Source organism: Macadamia integrifolia, unplaced genomic scaffold, assembly GCF_013358625.1.
Source record: "Macadamia integrifolia cultivar HAES 741 unplaced genomic scaffold, SCU_Mint_v3 scaffold_189A, whole genome shotgun sequence".
NCBI lineage: Eukaryota > Viridiplantae > Streptophyta > Magnoliopsida > Proteales > Proteaceae > Macadamia > Macadamia integrifolia.
Genome location: NW_024870635.1, coordinates 123377 through 138334, shown reverse-complemented (window position 1 = coordinate 138334; position 14958 = coordinate 123377). Strand labels below are relative to the sequence as shown.

The 14958-nt window shown below is 42.6% G+C and overlaps 1 protein-coding gene across 3 annotated transcripts in view; it reads left to right on the top strand.

Annotated features, from left to right (window-relative positions):
• LOC122071091 (probable ubiquitin-like-specific protease 2B) overlaps positions 1-14958 on the top strand; it is a 95338-nt gene that overhangs the window by 69103 nt on the left and 11277 nt on the right. For all 3 annotated transcript variants that reach the window (XM_042635368.1, XM_042635366.1, XM_042635369.1), the window contains one exon: positions 10383-10811. In XM_042635368.1, the coding sequence (XP_042491302.1) occupies positions 10383-10811 (429 nt within the window). The remainder of the gene's footprint in view (positions 1-10382; positions 10812-14958) is intronic.

Genomic DNA, 14958 nt, shown 5'->3' with positions numbered 1-14958 from the left:
GTTGTCATTGAAGAACTTCATTGTAAGAGTGATGGGTACGACCAAGTCACGGAGAAAGCTCTTAAGCCATAGAAGTTCACAAACACCATGGGCCATGGCCTGGAATTCTGATTTAGCACTTGACCAAGTAACAACAACTTGTTTTTACTCCGCCAAGTTATAAAGTTACTGTTGGATGGGGTAATGACTTGTGTTTAATATGACACTAGCCCCCTTTATTTATAACAATGGAGAGAAGGTTCTAGAGAATTACAAAGACCATTAAACCCCTTAAGGTTCGTTTGGTAATTGACACTTTTCATAAAACCTATAAAACCCATTATTAACCTATTATCATAACACTCCCCCTCAACTTGGTGCATAGATATCACATATGCCCAACTTGCAGATAATAGGATGAACATCTTACTACTAAGACCTTTAGTAAATACATTAGTCAGTTGTTCACTACTGGGAACAAAAGGCACAGTGATAAGGCCCATATCCAACTTCTCTTTGATGAAGTGTCGATCGATCTCCACATGCTTGGTTCGATCATGCTAGACAGGGTCGTGAGCAATGCTAATGGCAGACTTGCTATCACAAAAGAGCTTCATAGGAAGGGTAGCAGGAATAGCCAAATCAGTGAGAAGACCATGAAGCTATAGGAGCTCAAGAATGCAATGTGCTATAGCACGGAACTCTGCTTCGACACTTGAACGGGCAACCACGGCTTGCTTCTTGCTTCGACGTGTAACAAGGTTACCACCAACAAAGGTGCAATAACCAGTAGTAGACCTGTGGTCATCAGGGGAACCTGCCCAATCAACATCTGTGAAGGCCTCCACCCTAAGGTGATCATAAGGAGAAAAAAAGATGCCACTTTTCGGGGCAGATTTCAAGTATCGGAGAATACGCAACACAATTTCCATGTGAATTAAGTAGGGATCATGTATGTACTGACTAACCAGGCTGACGACAAATGCTATGTCAGGGCGTGTATGAGAGAGATAGATTAACTGCCCCACTAATCTCTGATATCTCCCTTTATCCACAGGATCACCTTCTTTGCTACCCATGTGACCGTTAGCTTTAATAGGAGTGTCTGATGGCTTACATCCCAACATGCCTGTCTCAGAGAGAAGATCAAGCACATATTTTTGCTGAGACAAGTAGATCCCAAGAGAAGACCTTGCAACTTTAATGCCGAGGAAGTAATGCAGTTGTCCTAGACCTTTGATCTCGAATTCCTCACTTAAGTATCTCTTGAGGCGAGAGATTTCTATTAGATTATCACCAGTAACAACAATATCGTCTACATATACTATTAGGATAACAATTTTTCTACCACATCTCTTGATGAACAGAGTGTGGTCGGCATTGCTTTAAGAGAAACCTGTAACGATCATAGCCTTATAGAAACGTTCGAACCAAGCACAAGGGGATTGCTTCAACCCATACCGAGCACGCTTCAGCTTGCATATCTTCCCTTAGGTTTTGGAGCAAGTGAACCCAGTAGGAATGTGAATATACACTTCCTTCTCAAGTTCCCCATGAAGGAAGACATTCCTCACATCTAACTGCTGGACATCCCAATCTAAGTTGACGACATAAGCCAGGATAACACGAATTGTGTTCATCTTAGCAATTGGAGCAAAAGTCCCCTGGTCGTCAATCCCATAAGTCTGTGTGAAGCCTTTGTCAACAAGTCTGGCCTTGTATCGATCCACTGTACCATTAGCCTTCCGTTTTACTGTGAAGACCCTCTTGCACCCAATTGTCTTTTTCTGTGAGGGAAGACACCAAATCTCATGTGTCATTCTTCTTCAGAGCCTACAACTCTTCAACCATAGCTGCTTGCCATTGTGAGTCTGCACTCGCTTCCTGCCACGTGTGAGGAATGGACACAGAAGAAAGAGAAGACACAAAACTATGGTAGTAAGGAGAAAGTGAGTCCTAAGAAACAGTTTTAGCAATAGGATGTAAAGTACAAGGCCTAATGCCTTTACGAATAGCAATAGGTAACTCAAGAGACTGATCAACAGAAGAATGAGAATCACCAGGGTCCAAGGGGACAAGATCAGGCTCAAGCGGAGACAATTGGTATGGTGGGGTAGATGCTTGATATGTAGTGGTCTGAGTCTGCTCTCTGCGACTATACACACGTATCTCCGATCGAGGTGGAGAGAGGTAGTAGTGATCACTCTCCCCCTGAAACGGGATACTAGCAGGGATAGCAATTTCAAGAGACGACAGAGACGGTGGAACATCTTCCACAATGGAAGGAGACACCCCTAAAGAGGTGTCGTAGTGTAGTATAACGCAGATTCGTGAAAGACAACATCCATCATCACAAACCAATGCCGAGTAGGAGGATGAAAACACCGATAGCATTTCTGAGTAGGAGCATACCCCAGAAAAATGCATCAGAGACCACGAGAATCAAACGTTCTATGAGGATGATGATCGCAAACATAGCAAATACTACCGAATACCTTAGGTGGAATAGGAAAAATAGCGGAACCTTGGAGAAGATCCAGAGGGGAGCGGAAGGCATGGACCCGAGAAGGGATTCGGTTGATAAGAAAGGCAGTAGTGAGAATTGCGTCGCTCCAGTATTGGGGAGGAACATGCATCTCAAAGATAAGAGAGCGTGCTACCTCACAAAGGTGGTGTTTCTTCCGCTCAACAACCCCATTTTGAGCTGGAGTATCCAAACGACTAGTCTGATGAATCATCCCATGATTAGAAAGGTAAGCTTGAAAGGACCCTTCAAAGTATTCCCGGCCATTATTGCTTCGAAGGATCTTAATGGTAGCACCGAACTGAGTCTGAACCATGCGGTGAAACTGCTGAAAGCATCAGAAGGTCTCGCCTTTGGTTTGCATCATATAAATCCAAGTAGTCCGAGAATAACTATCAATAAAAGAGACAAACCACCGATAACCATTGATAGACACATAACGGGATGGACCCCAAATATCAGAATATATCAATAATAAAGGAGTGTCACTTTTATTTCTAGAAACAGAATAAGTGATTCGAGTTTGTTTGGCCAAAACACATGCCTCACAAAACAACTGACTCAAAATTACAATTTTTAAATGAAGGAAAAACTCTAGCTAAAGTTCCCAAAAGGGGATGTCCCAACCGACGATACCACTACAGTAACTCAGAGATGGAAGGTGACGTAGAAGATGTCTGAAGGGCCTGACTAGAGACCAATGTCGAGTCATCATCAAGCAGATACAGACCACTACGTACCCTACTAGAGCCAGTCGTTGCCCCTATCACCAGATCTTAAAAAACACAATGAGATGGAAAAAATGTGACTTTGCAATTAAGACTGGAAGTAAGACTACTAATAGACAAAGGTTAGTGGGAAAATAAGGAACATACAATACAGTAGAAAGGGATAAAGAGGGGGTACAACTGACAGAGCCCTTCCCCAGAATAGTGGAATAAGTCCCATTAGCCAATTTGACCTTATTATTACCAGGACAAGTAGTGTACTGTGAAAAAAGAGACAAGTGGCCTGTCATATGATCAGAAGCCCTAGAGTATAATCCAAGGGGTAGAAGGGACAGACATAGTACGGCCACAAAAGGAGATACCTGACCCAGAAGGGGTGGAAAGAGTAGAGCTCGCATTGGTAGGTGCAAGAGTGTCTGGACGTGTCAAGAGGCACCAGAGGGTAATAAGCTCGTAAGATGATAGCGAGGCTACTGAGGAGCTAAGAGCAGAGTCAGAGTCAGGGCTCTCAGTATGGTTGGCCTGCCCAGAAGTTCCTTCCCCTTCCCTCACCCTTTTCTAGATGTATCAATAGGACGGCCATGAAGCTTCCAGTAGTGCTCATTATGTGACGCTCCTTCCCACAGTAATCGCACTTCACTGGAGTCTTGGTAGAGGAGTCACCAGACTGTGGGGCTGCACTGAGAGACTAAGTGCCACAAACAAGTGTAGATCTCTCAGTAGGAGTGACAGCTTGCTATGGAAGCATAGTGGTACGTCGACTATCTTCAAGTTGGATCACAGCATAGGCTTAATCCAAGGTAGGAAAGGGGTCACGACTCAAAACCTGGGGTCGCAACTGATCAAACTCCACACTCAGATCTGCTAGAAAGTCATATACCCTGATCTTGTCCTCTCACTTCTGAAACTTGGTGACATCTTCAGCGGTGGAAGGAATATACTCATAGAAATCCAACTCAATCCATAGTGACCACTACTCATAGTAGTACTATGACAGAGTAAGCCCTCTTTGCCTTAGATCATGAACCTTCTGGCGAAGCTCAAAGACCTAAGCATCATTCCCTACCTGGGAATAAATATCCTGGACAGACTTCTAGATCTTCGCAGCGGAGTCAAAGAGGAGAAAGCCACGCGAAAGCTGTGGCAACATGGTGTTGACAAGGAAGGCCATAACCAGAGAGTTGGCACACTCCCACTTGTTAATCTCAGTACCGGTGGTCAAACGCTTTGTGGTTCCAGTGAGATACCCGTAATAGCCACGGGACTTGATGGAGATGCAGAACGAGTGTGACCACATAAGGTATTTTGTGCCATCAAGCTTGATAGCACAAGGAGGAAAGGTAGGAAGAGTCGTGGTGTCTCTGCCAATAGAAGCAGATGAGCTAGTAGACATGGTTACTACTCAAGGGGGCTGTGCAAATAGAAAAGACACTAGCCCAAGATAGAGAAAGCACCAAAATAACTAGAAAAAGCTAAAAAATCCAAAAAATCGATAGGGTAAAACTCTGAGAAAACGATTTTGGGGATAGCTCTAGAGCAGAGACCTCAAACAAAAAAGTGGTCGGTACATATCACCACAAGGATAGGAGGCACCAATCGCAACAAACATCAAGATGATCGGAGCATCGAGCGGGAAAAAGCATCCCAGCAATGAAAAAACGTTCTCAGGGAGAAAACCCTAAAAAAGTGATGAAAAAAAGGTTATAAGTCTCTCAGATCATTGTAAAAGAGAGTTTGAGAGCCCAGGGGAAGGATGGATGGAGGTTAGAAACCCTCTTGGTGGTTTAAGAAGCTCCCACCATGGGAGAGAAGCAGATGAAGAGAGACGGAGGAAGACGTAGATGAAGGAGGTGCTGGGAGAGAGAGAGAAATAAGAAAGAGGCAAAGAGATGGAGAAACGGGAGAGCCCTTAAGGTTTCGGATCCTATGGCTCTGATACCATGTTGAATGGGGTAATGACTTGTATCTAATATGACACTAATCCTCTTTATTTATAGCAATGGAGAGAACGTTCTAGAGAATTACAAAGACCATCAAACCCCTTAAGGTCCATTTGGTAACTGACACTTTCCCTAAAACCTATAAAATCCATTATTACATCAGGGTGAATAAGTAAATCCATTACTAAGGAGTAGAATATACAATGGGAAAGAGGGGGGAGCAAAAGGAACAAGACCTCAAAGGAGGCAAAACAGAAAGGGGACCAAACCCCCAGCTAGGAGAAGGGAAACATCAGGGGGGCAAAAGAAACAAGACCTCAAATGACTCAAAGGAGGCAAAACAAAAGGGGACCAAGCCCCCACCTAGGAGAAGGGATACATCGGGGGGAGCCCCTAAGAAGAGATCATCAACCTATGAATACAACCTAAAAATGATATTATCTTTTGTTTTTTAAAGGGAGTTAGGAAGGTGGACTTTGAATTCCACAGTGTTTAGAAGGCCTATAATAGTGTAAATGGCAAGTTTCAGAGGTTATAAAGACCAAATGGCCACCAAGACCAACCACTGAGTCGATTGGGGAAAGAATGCAAGATCTCGGCGAGATCTTGCCAACTCTCTCTATTTTGACTTAGTGAGATTAGGGGCGAGATCGAGATCTTAAACCTTGTCATGTACACTCATGTAGTTTGAGAGTGACAATCAATAAAGGTTTCAGACCACTGAAATCCATTGACAGATAGAACGGGAAGGACCCCGATATCAGAATGCATTAAAGAAGACAAAGTGTCTCTTTTCTTACCAAAAAACAGAATAACTTATTCGAGTTTGTTTGGCCAAACACATGCCTCACAAAAAAAAAAATGACTTGAATTACAATCTTTAAAAGATGGCAAAATCATAGCTAAAGGTCCCAAAGGAGGATGTCGCAAACAACAGTGCCATTGTAGTAACTCAAAGGGAGACGAGGAAGAAGACGGAAGTGCTTGACTAGAGACCGAAGAAGATCCATCATCCAACAAATACAGACCACCGCACACTCTACCAGAGCCAATCTTTTCCCTTCTCACCAAATCTTGGAAAACACAGTGATCGGAAAAAAAATTGACTTTGCAATTAAGATTGGAGGTAATACTACTAATGGCCTAATGGGCAACAAGTTAGTAGGAAAAGAAGGGACATACAAAACTGAGGAAAGAGATAAAGTAGGAGAGCAACGAATGGAACCCTCTTCAGAGATAGGGGAATGAGTTCCATATGGTAACCGTGTTGGGAAACATGTCCACACTCCTTGCCATGTTTTGGTGTTAACAAACAAACATACATCTTTAACTTGATTGTTAAAGTGTGATTAGCTTGAAGAAACCCTTAGAAGATCGAAGGTCGAATCAAGACATGAAGCTAAGCTTAAAGACATGAAACAACAAACAAGAAGGAAAGAAGATGAAGGGCTAAAGAATGGAAGATTCGAGTGAAGAAGAAGACCACTAGGATAGATTAGTTATTTTTAATGTAATTTGTAATTTCCACATACTTATATGCACTCACCTCATGCATGTGCATTGCATCATATTAGAATGACCATAGAGCATGCCCTGACTAGGTATGGAAAGTCTCTAAGTGGTGTGGAACACACAGTAACCTAACTCAAGGGTATTTTAGGGAATCTTAAAGTTAGTATCAGGAGACGAAACCTTTATAGAAGTTGTAGGAAATTGAGTTGTGATTCCAACGCAACTGATCTCAGATCAATCTGAGGTCTGACAAAAAAGTTATGGTCAAAACACTGATGATTGGTCAGTATGACAGCATTCTGTCAAAACAGAGCATGTCATGTTGGCGGTCGACCAGCTGGAAGCCCCGGTCGACCGGACATGTCTGAGACCATAGGCGGTCGACCGTCTGAAAGTCCTGGTCGACCGGTGACTGCCTGGAAGTGCCCCAACGGCTATATTTTGCCTACAACGGCTCTTGGCGGTCGACCGGCTACCGATGGAGGTCGACCGGTGGACCCAGAATATGTCTGTTAGAGCTTGATTCCCTACCTAAAATGCTTCACTAAGTTCACCTATAAATAATCACTCTTAATTAATTATTCATTAAGAAAGAGCTTTAAGAGCATTGTTGCAAGCATTAGAGAAGTTTATTTCTACTTTGAGTTATTTTATTACACAAATCCCAAACAAGAGGCTCAAATCTTAATCAAAGTCCTCTACTCTCTCCTGTGCAAGTCATAGCCGTAAGAGAGGACTTTACAAAAGGTGCATCACTCATCATTTATTATTCATTCTCATTTGCACCACACTTGAGGTATTCCTCTTATTCCACTATTTCTTATTTTCTGTTTTTTACAATTCTAGATTGTACTTAGGATTGTAAGGATACTCTTATCCTAAAAAGAGAAATGTCTCTCTCTACCTCTAAAAGAGATTGTGAAGGCGTCTCTCTGCCTGGAAAGGAGATTTGTAGGGATACTCTTATCCGTAAAAAGATTGTAAAGGTTTTCTTCCCTACCTACTGTACTGAAAGGGAGAACTAGTGGAATACCTTACAAGAGGATTCTTGTAGGGAGTGGACTAGACTCGAATTGAGTCGAACCACTATATATCTTGTGTTGTGGTTGTTCTTATTTTATTTATTCAGCATCGCTTTTAAATTACAATCACACTTGTGATCTATGCATCGAAAAGAGTTAAATTCCACTAGTATAACCTATTCACCCCCCTCTAGGTTATTTCAAGTGGTATCAGAGCAGGTGGTCGCGGGTTCGAGTCTCCCCAAGCGCATGGGTGCTCTGGTATTTGGGCGTCGCTTTGGGGGGGGGATTGTTGGGACCGGTGGCTCTGTATTGGGCGTCGCACCGGTGGCCCAAAGTCTCTGCCCAGATCCCGGCTCGAACCGCTGTCGCGCTGGCTGGACATTAAGGAAATAAAGTTGCACCTTCTCCACAAGTCCGGGCTTTTGGATGACTGGCAAGCGCTTGATCCTACAAACCGAACCCTGCCTTTACCAGAGCAGGGAGTATACGGGGAGAAAAGTGGAAGAAAACCTGATCCATGGGGAAGAGGGAGCAGATGTAGTAAGACCGCAAAAAGGAGTACCTGAACTGGAAGGAGCAGTAGCCACATCGGAAGCAGTAGTAGCAGATGCAGGTGAAGGAGGAGGCTCCATTCTCGTCAGACTGCTGGAATGCAAGTAGCTCATCAGAAGACAGGGAAGCAGGCGGTGCAGAGTTAGATACTTTTGTGTGGTTGTCTCGATTGGAGTTTGAGGTGCAGTGTCCCTTCCCATGATCCTTACCAGAAGTATCAGCAAGATGGCCATGGAGTTTCCAACAGTGTTCTTTGGTGTGGTGTTCCTTACTGCAATAGTCACACTTCATTGGAGTTTTGGTAGACGGGCCACCAGACCATGGGGTGTCACTGTAGGTTTGAGTGCCAGTGACAAGGCTGATCTTTCTAAAGGAGTAGGGCTTGTCTGCGGAAGCATAGTAATACGACAATTATCTTCAATCTAGACCATAGCATAAGACTGCTTTACAGTGGGAAAGGGATCACGACTCAAAACATGGGAACAAATCTAATCGTATGCAATGTTGAGTGGTGCCAGGAAGTCATAAACTCGAATCTTGTCTTCCCTCTTCCTGAATTTGACTACATCCTCACACGAGGTAGGTTGAAACTCATGGAAATCCAACTCCTGCCACAGATGCCGTAGGTAAGGTAGTATTGTGGCAGAGTCAGCTCCCCCTGTTTGAGCTCTTGTACCTTCTTGTGAAGTTCGAAGACCTATGCATCATTCCCAACCAGGGAATAAGTGTCCTGGGTAGCTTTCCATACATGGGAGCAGAATCAAAAAGACGATAGCCATGAGCAATCTGTGGCTGCATTCAACTGATAAGAAAAGCCATGACCAGGGAATTCTCACACTCCCATTTGTCAACATTCGTACATGTACCAGTGGGCTTCGTAGCAGTCCCTGTAAGCCACCCATTGAGACCACAGGATTTAATAGAGATGCTTTTAACCGCATCAGATAGTTGGTACCGATCTACCATTGAGCTTAATAGCACACTAGGGAAACGAAGAAAAAGTGCTAGAAGAATTCCCATCACCATTAGTAGAGACAGACAAAACCTCTTACTTTGTGAAAGGCTATGCAGAGACTGGCAGAGATGAAATAGAGGGTTAGAAAAACCCTGACGGCCTGAGGCACAAATCGCAGGAGGCAGCAACACCTAAAAAAACCAGAAAGGAAAAAATCGATGAAAGGGGCAAAAACCTTGCTTTAATCGATTTACTGACATGGCTTGCCAGACACGAAAAAATGGCTAATGGTAGCCATGAAGTAGGTAAATAGTACGTGAAGCTCGCATCCTCATAGTAAACTGGTGCGAGAAGGTAGAGCAAACCTACCATAAAAAACAAGCAAGGTGAAAAACCCTGAAAATTGATAAGTGGGAAAGGAGAATGGGTCTCTCAAATGATTAGAGGGGAGTATCTGAGAGCCCAAAAGGGTATTGGAGAGAATAGAGAAGGCTCTCAGTGGTTTAGAAAGCAACCACCGAGAGAAGGAAGTGGCAGAAGAGGAGTGGTGGCTTGCAGTAGCGGGGCTGGCGCTAAAACCAAGGAGAGAGGGAGCGAGAAAGAGGGAGACCCTAAGGTTGGATCACTGCTCTGATACCTTGTTGAATGTGGTGAATGACTTGTGTCTAATGGACACAGGCCTCCTTTATGACCCTTTTAGTGGAACGTTCCAGAATTGTGTACTAGACAGAAATACCCCTATACCCAATTTACAACATTATACATACGTAATTTAGTGCTAGACATACAAAATTCAATCAAAACAACTCAAGCCATCCTTTGGGCATCTGTCTATTGAGCGTTTTCCCAGTTGTTTGATTTCTTGGATAGCCTCCGACTTTGGGGCCTTGTAAGGCATAGTGGGCCTTTAGAAAAACCTTCCTGAAACATATTGGTGATGGCTTTTATGTATTTTTTTCTTAATACTTGGTACTCTCCTAACAAAATTATATTCATGTTTGGTAGAATGGACAGGAATTCCTGCAACCAATTCGGTGCTTGGTACAGACCAATTTATTGCTTTCATTTTAAGTTGATTGTTAATTTATTTTCTTGGTGGATTATCTTTAACTTTTTTTCCTTTTTCAAATGTAAAATTCCAATTGATCTATTGCTCTTTCTATTCAGCTTACCATGCATTGGTTTCTACCTGCTGAGGCATCTTTCAAGCGTTCACTTTTAAAGAAGATGATTTATGAAACCCTTGAAGAGTATTCTGGGAAAGTTCCTCAACCTGCTTCTAGTAACAAACAATGTTCCTTTGAGTTTCGAGAAGATAATGAAAACAAAAATGGAGTAGAAATTCTTTCAAAAGAGCGCAGCCCCAAAAATATTTGTCAGAGTAACTCCTCTTCCACTGCTGAACGAGGGATTGAAATTAAACTTTTGCCTATATCACCTCGAGGGCCTGTCCAATGCAGCATGAATTTGGGATTGGTTTATAGGGAGTTGTTCACTTCTGGAGCCACTGCAGGATCGTCTCCGGAAGGACACCCAAGACCTTCTGAAAGGATTGAATCTTTTCACAAATTCAAGTCTGCTATGCCGCCAATAGAGGTTTCTACTGTTTCATCATGTTTCCTGTATTGCATCTATTACCTATATAGTTGTGAAATATCTTATGTGATATTTTAGAATGTAAAAATGGTTATAATTTGATGTGATGGTGCGCAAAAGGCTTCAACTTTGTGCTAGCTACCTAGGCTCAGTTTTCCCTTGCTGAAAGGAATGCCTTCTTTCTTAATGGCATTTTGGTACAAACTGTTATCAAGTGTGACGTTAACTCCATCTAGAAACTCTGGTATGGTTTATAAGAATATAATACTAGTTAGTTTACATGCATTGACATCTGTGCAATACTCTGGGACTTGCACCTCCAAAGTGATCCTGTCCACGATTGAAGTCCTTATTTGACTGATGCAGAATGGGTGATTGGGTTTTCAAAGCCACTAACACAGTCATTGGCCCTGTAGTCTACCCCAACTATTATTATAATGCAGTCTCGGTTTAAAACTGGGTCTGGTTTTTCTAATAGTCTGGCTTGGGACTTAGTTTTTTGGTATTTTTAGCCCAAAACTTAGGTGTAAAGGAGGTTGCTCGTAAGTCAGTATTTTATTAGTTAGTTTTAGGTCCCAAGTCTAGAGTCCAAGTTTATTAATATTAAAGTTGGTCTCTATGTTATGGCACTTCTGTTGTTAGTAAAGTTGGTATATCTAGCTATCAAAGAGTCCTATTGTTGTCAGTCATATTAGGCTCAAAGAGTTCTAGATGTAGTGTTTTGCTTTACTTTTTTCCTTATATATATATATTTAATCATTCCCCAACAACTGTGTTGAGTTTAATAGAATTGATTTCAGGTTTTTAGCAGATAACTAACCTTTTTTTTGTGAATAAATAAATTCATTACCAAAAGAGAAGAATATACAAGGAAAGGGGAGAGAGACAGAGTGAGGGGGGGGGGGGGCCTCCAACCTCATGTCCTACGAGGCCGGGAGGGGAGTATCCTTACAACAAGAACCACACAATTTAACAAGGGGGAGGGGGTACAATGATACTTCAATGGGGGGGAGGGGGATAAAAGAGAAGTAGGGAGACCCCGCGACACAACAATAAGTTTGTTCCTTGTGAAGTCACGAACCATCGAGGGCGGGTGCAACCAAGCTTGAGCTAACGTCAAAGTAGATGGCTTTCCAAATCTTATTGAATGAGCGGGAGTTGAAAGTCCATCTATGGAGATTACGCTCCATTCAAATATTGTTGATAGTTGCACAAAATGCTAACTTCCAGACTGTATCACATATAGAGGTTCCACCAAAGGTCATGTCTACCCAGATCCATTATCTACTCAGGGGTAGGATATGCCTACTGGAAGGCCAACAGGCGGAAATGACTCTTTTCCAGATGGTAGAGGAGAAGGGGTAGGAAAAGAATAAGTGGTCAGCATCTTTAGAGCCATTATAACAAAGACAGCAAGAGTGGGTGACCTGAATGTGCCGGTAAATGAGGAAGGACTGCAAAAGGAGGCCGTTCGAAAGGACTCTCCATGCTGTGAAGCTATGGCGAGGGATGTGACCTTTAAACCAAATTATGTCTCTCCAGTGGACAGGAGGATCCTTTGAACGAATGAAATTCCAAGCAAATGCGGAAGAGAATTGGCCCAAAGGAGACGGTGACCAGATAATCATATCATGCCTTCCTCGATGGCCAAGGGGAATTGGGGGAAGGGAGGACAAGAGGTCGGAGGGGGGGGAGGAGACCAGACTCCTTGGGAAATGATGGATGAAATAGGGGCAGATCTACCCAAGCCAGAAGAGTAGATGATCCTTGGGGAGATTAGGGATAAGAGGATGCCAGGGATCAAGCTGAAGGGAAGTGGATGCTTCATTCCCGATGGAGTGGTATACGGCTCCGATTGCTCTAGATCTGGGGGAGAGGATGTTACGCTAAATCCAGGAGGGGTTGGATGGAAGGGAGGCAGTCCAAAGGGAATCATTCTTTAGGAGGTGGGAATAGACCCAAGTGACCCAGATATTGTTGCATTTCTAGGCTAATTTTCAGATGAGCCTGAGGGTGCCCACAAAATTAACATCCTTGATGCTTCTAAGGCCCAAGCCTCGTTCCTCCTTTGGATGACAGACTTTGTCCCAGGAGAGAGGATGGAGGAATTTGGTAGTGTCATTCCCCTTCCAGAGGAAGGAGTAGAGTAGATGATCAATGGATTTAGAGGTGGCAACAAGGAGACCAAAGATGCCCGACCAGTAGAGATACTTGGATTGGAGGACAAATTTTATGAGGACAAGACGACCAACATAAGAGAGGAGCTTACCCTACCACAAGTAGAGTTTCTTCTTCAGAAGGTTGAGTAGAGGTGCAATGATGGCCAGAAAGTCTGGAAGAAATAAGGTGAAGACCAAGATATTTGACAGGGAGGGAGCCCAGGGAGAATCCAATGATACGAAGAATGTTTGCCTTGCAAGGATTAGAAACCCTAGAGGGAAAGTTTTGATTTGAGAAGATTAATATGGAGGCCTGAAAGATGCTAATAAAGATGGAGGGAGGACATAATGGAGGAGATGGATAAGAGGTCAGCCTTAGAGAAGATCATAAGATCATCTGCAAAGGCAAGATGGGTGTGAGCATGGGGATTTGCATTTGGGGATAGGGGGGATGAGATGGAGGTCAGTGGAAGATTGGATAGACCGGGAGAGAACCTTTAGGCCTAGGGAAAAAATGAAAAGGGAAAGGGGATAGCCTTGCCTGATGCCGACAGAGGAGGAGAAGTAACTTGCTGTGCTGCAATTGATCAAAACAGAGGGAAAGATATGCAGGTGTAGATCTAGTGGACGAAAGATGGGGGAAAAGATATCTGAAACAGAACTTTGGAGATGAAATCCCATCGGATAAAGTCGAAAGCTTAGTGGATGTCAATTTTGAGCAGGGCAGAGGGGGAGTGAGATTTCCTGTCAAAGTGTTAGGATTTAAATGTAACTGTAAGAGTACGGATCAGTGTAGCTACGGGTCGAACACAGGGAGAACAGCCACTTTATTTTTGGCTTCTTTTAATAATGTGAAAGTGAACCGATTAATGGTTGTGATCTATCTCTATCTACCGTCCTAAACATATGTATCTAAAATAACGTCCTAACCATTCGTCATCTAAGAATTTTAATACACAAGCCACACAATTAAAATTAAATAAATAAATAACTGAAAATAAACAATCCACGCAATTGAAAAGTAATGAAGGAAAAAATGCTGAAATAAAAATAAAGTAAAAGAAAGAGGATAAAGCTAGAGAGAGGCTCACAAGTAGGTTTCTCTACTTAGCCCGAGGGATGCATCATAATATGAGCTTCCCTACTTGACCAGAGAGTCACTCTTACAAGGGTTACTCAACTTGGCTTTAGGGAGAGGGCGACAATTAAAATAAAAACAATAAAATGATGGTTCTATGGTTAGGATGGGAAAAACCAACGCATACACTAGTCATGAACCTTGGGGGAAAGGAAAAGCAATAATGTAACGACTGAAATTAAAATCCTAAATTAAGAAAGAAAGGGTAGTCAAAAGAGGGTATGAGAGGGGGGAGAGAAGACTATTGAAGAAGCCTATCTACCTGAATCAACGCTTGAACTTGAAAGCTTGGGCGATTTGAGATACTGCCAACCCTAAAAACCAGATCTAGAATGAACCAAATCTGAAATTTCTAGGCCTGGAGAAAACAAATCTTGAAAAAAAAACTGAACTTGAAAAAAAGATGCTCCATGGCTCGTGATCTTGTCACCTAGATCTAAGCCTAGAACTATAACTTAAAAATTACAACTCAATTGCATAAATCATAAACATAAAAGGCTGAATAAAAATAAAAGAGTGCTTGCATTAATTGAAATAAAAAAGCTATTACAAAAGTGATTAAAGCAAAAACAAAGAGGAACTAAAACTAGAGAGAGAGAGAGAGAGAGAGAGCAAGTAAAAAAAAACCCTAGAAGAAGAATGAAGTGTCCCCCCTTTTCTTACATGAGTTGTATTTATAGGCAATGGGGAGGTAAAGTAACAAATTTCTCTTTCCTAAAAGGGGGAAACCCACAATTGGTATGTGAGATCTTTTGAGACCAAAAGTGCTAAGGTAGAGAAGAGAGAAGAGAAAAATAAACTTGGACAAATTTTCTATAATTTTTTTTTTTTTGCTTATTTTCTTTTTTTT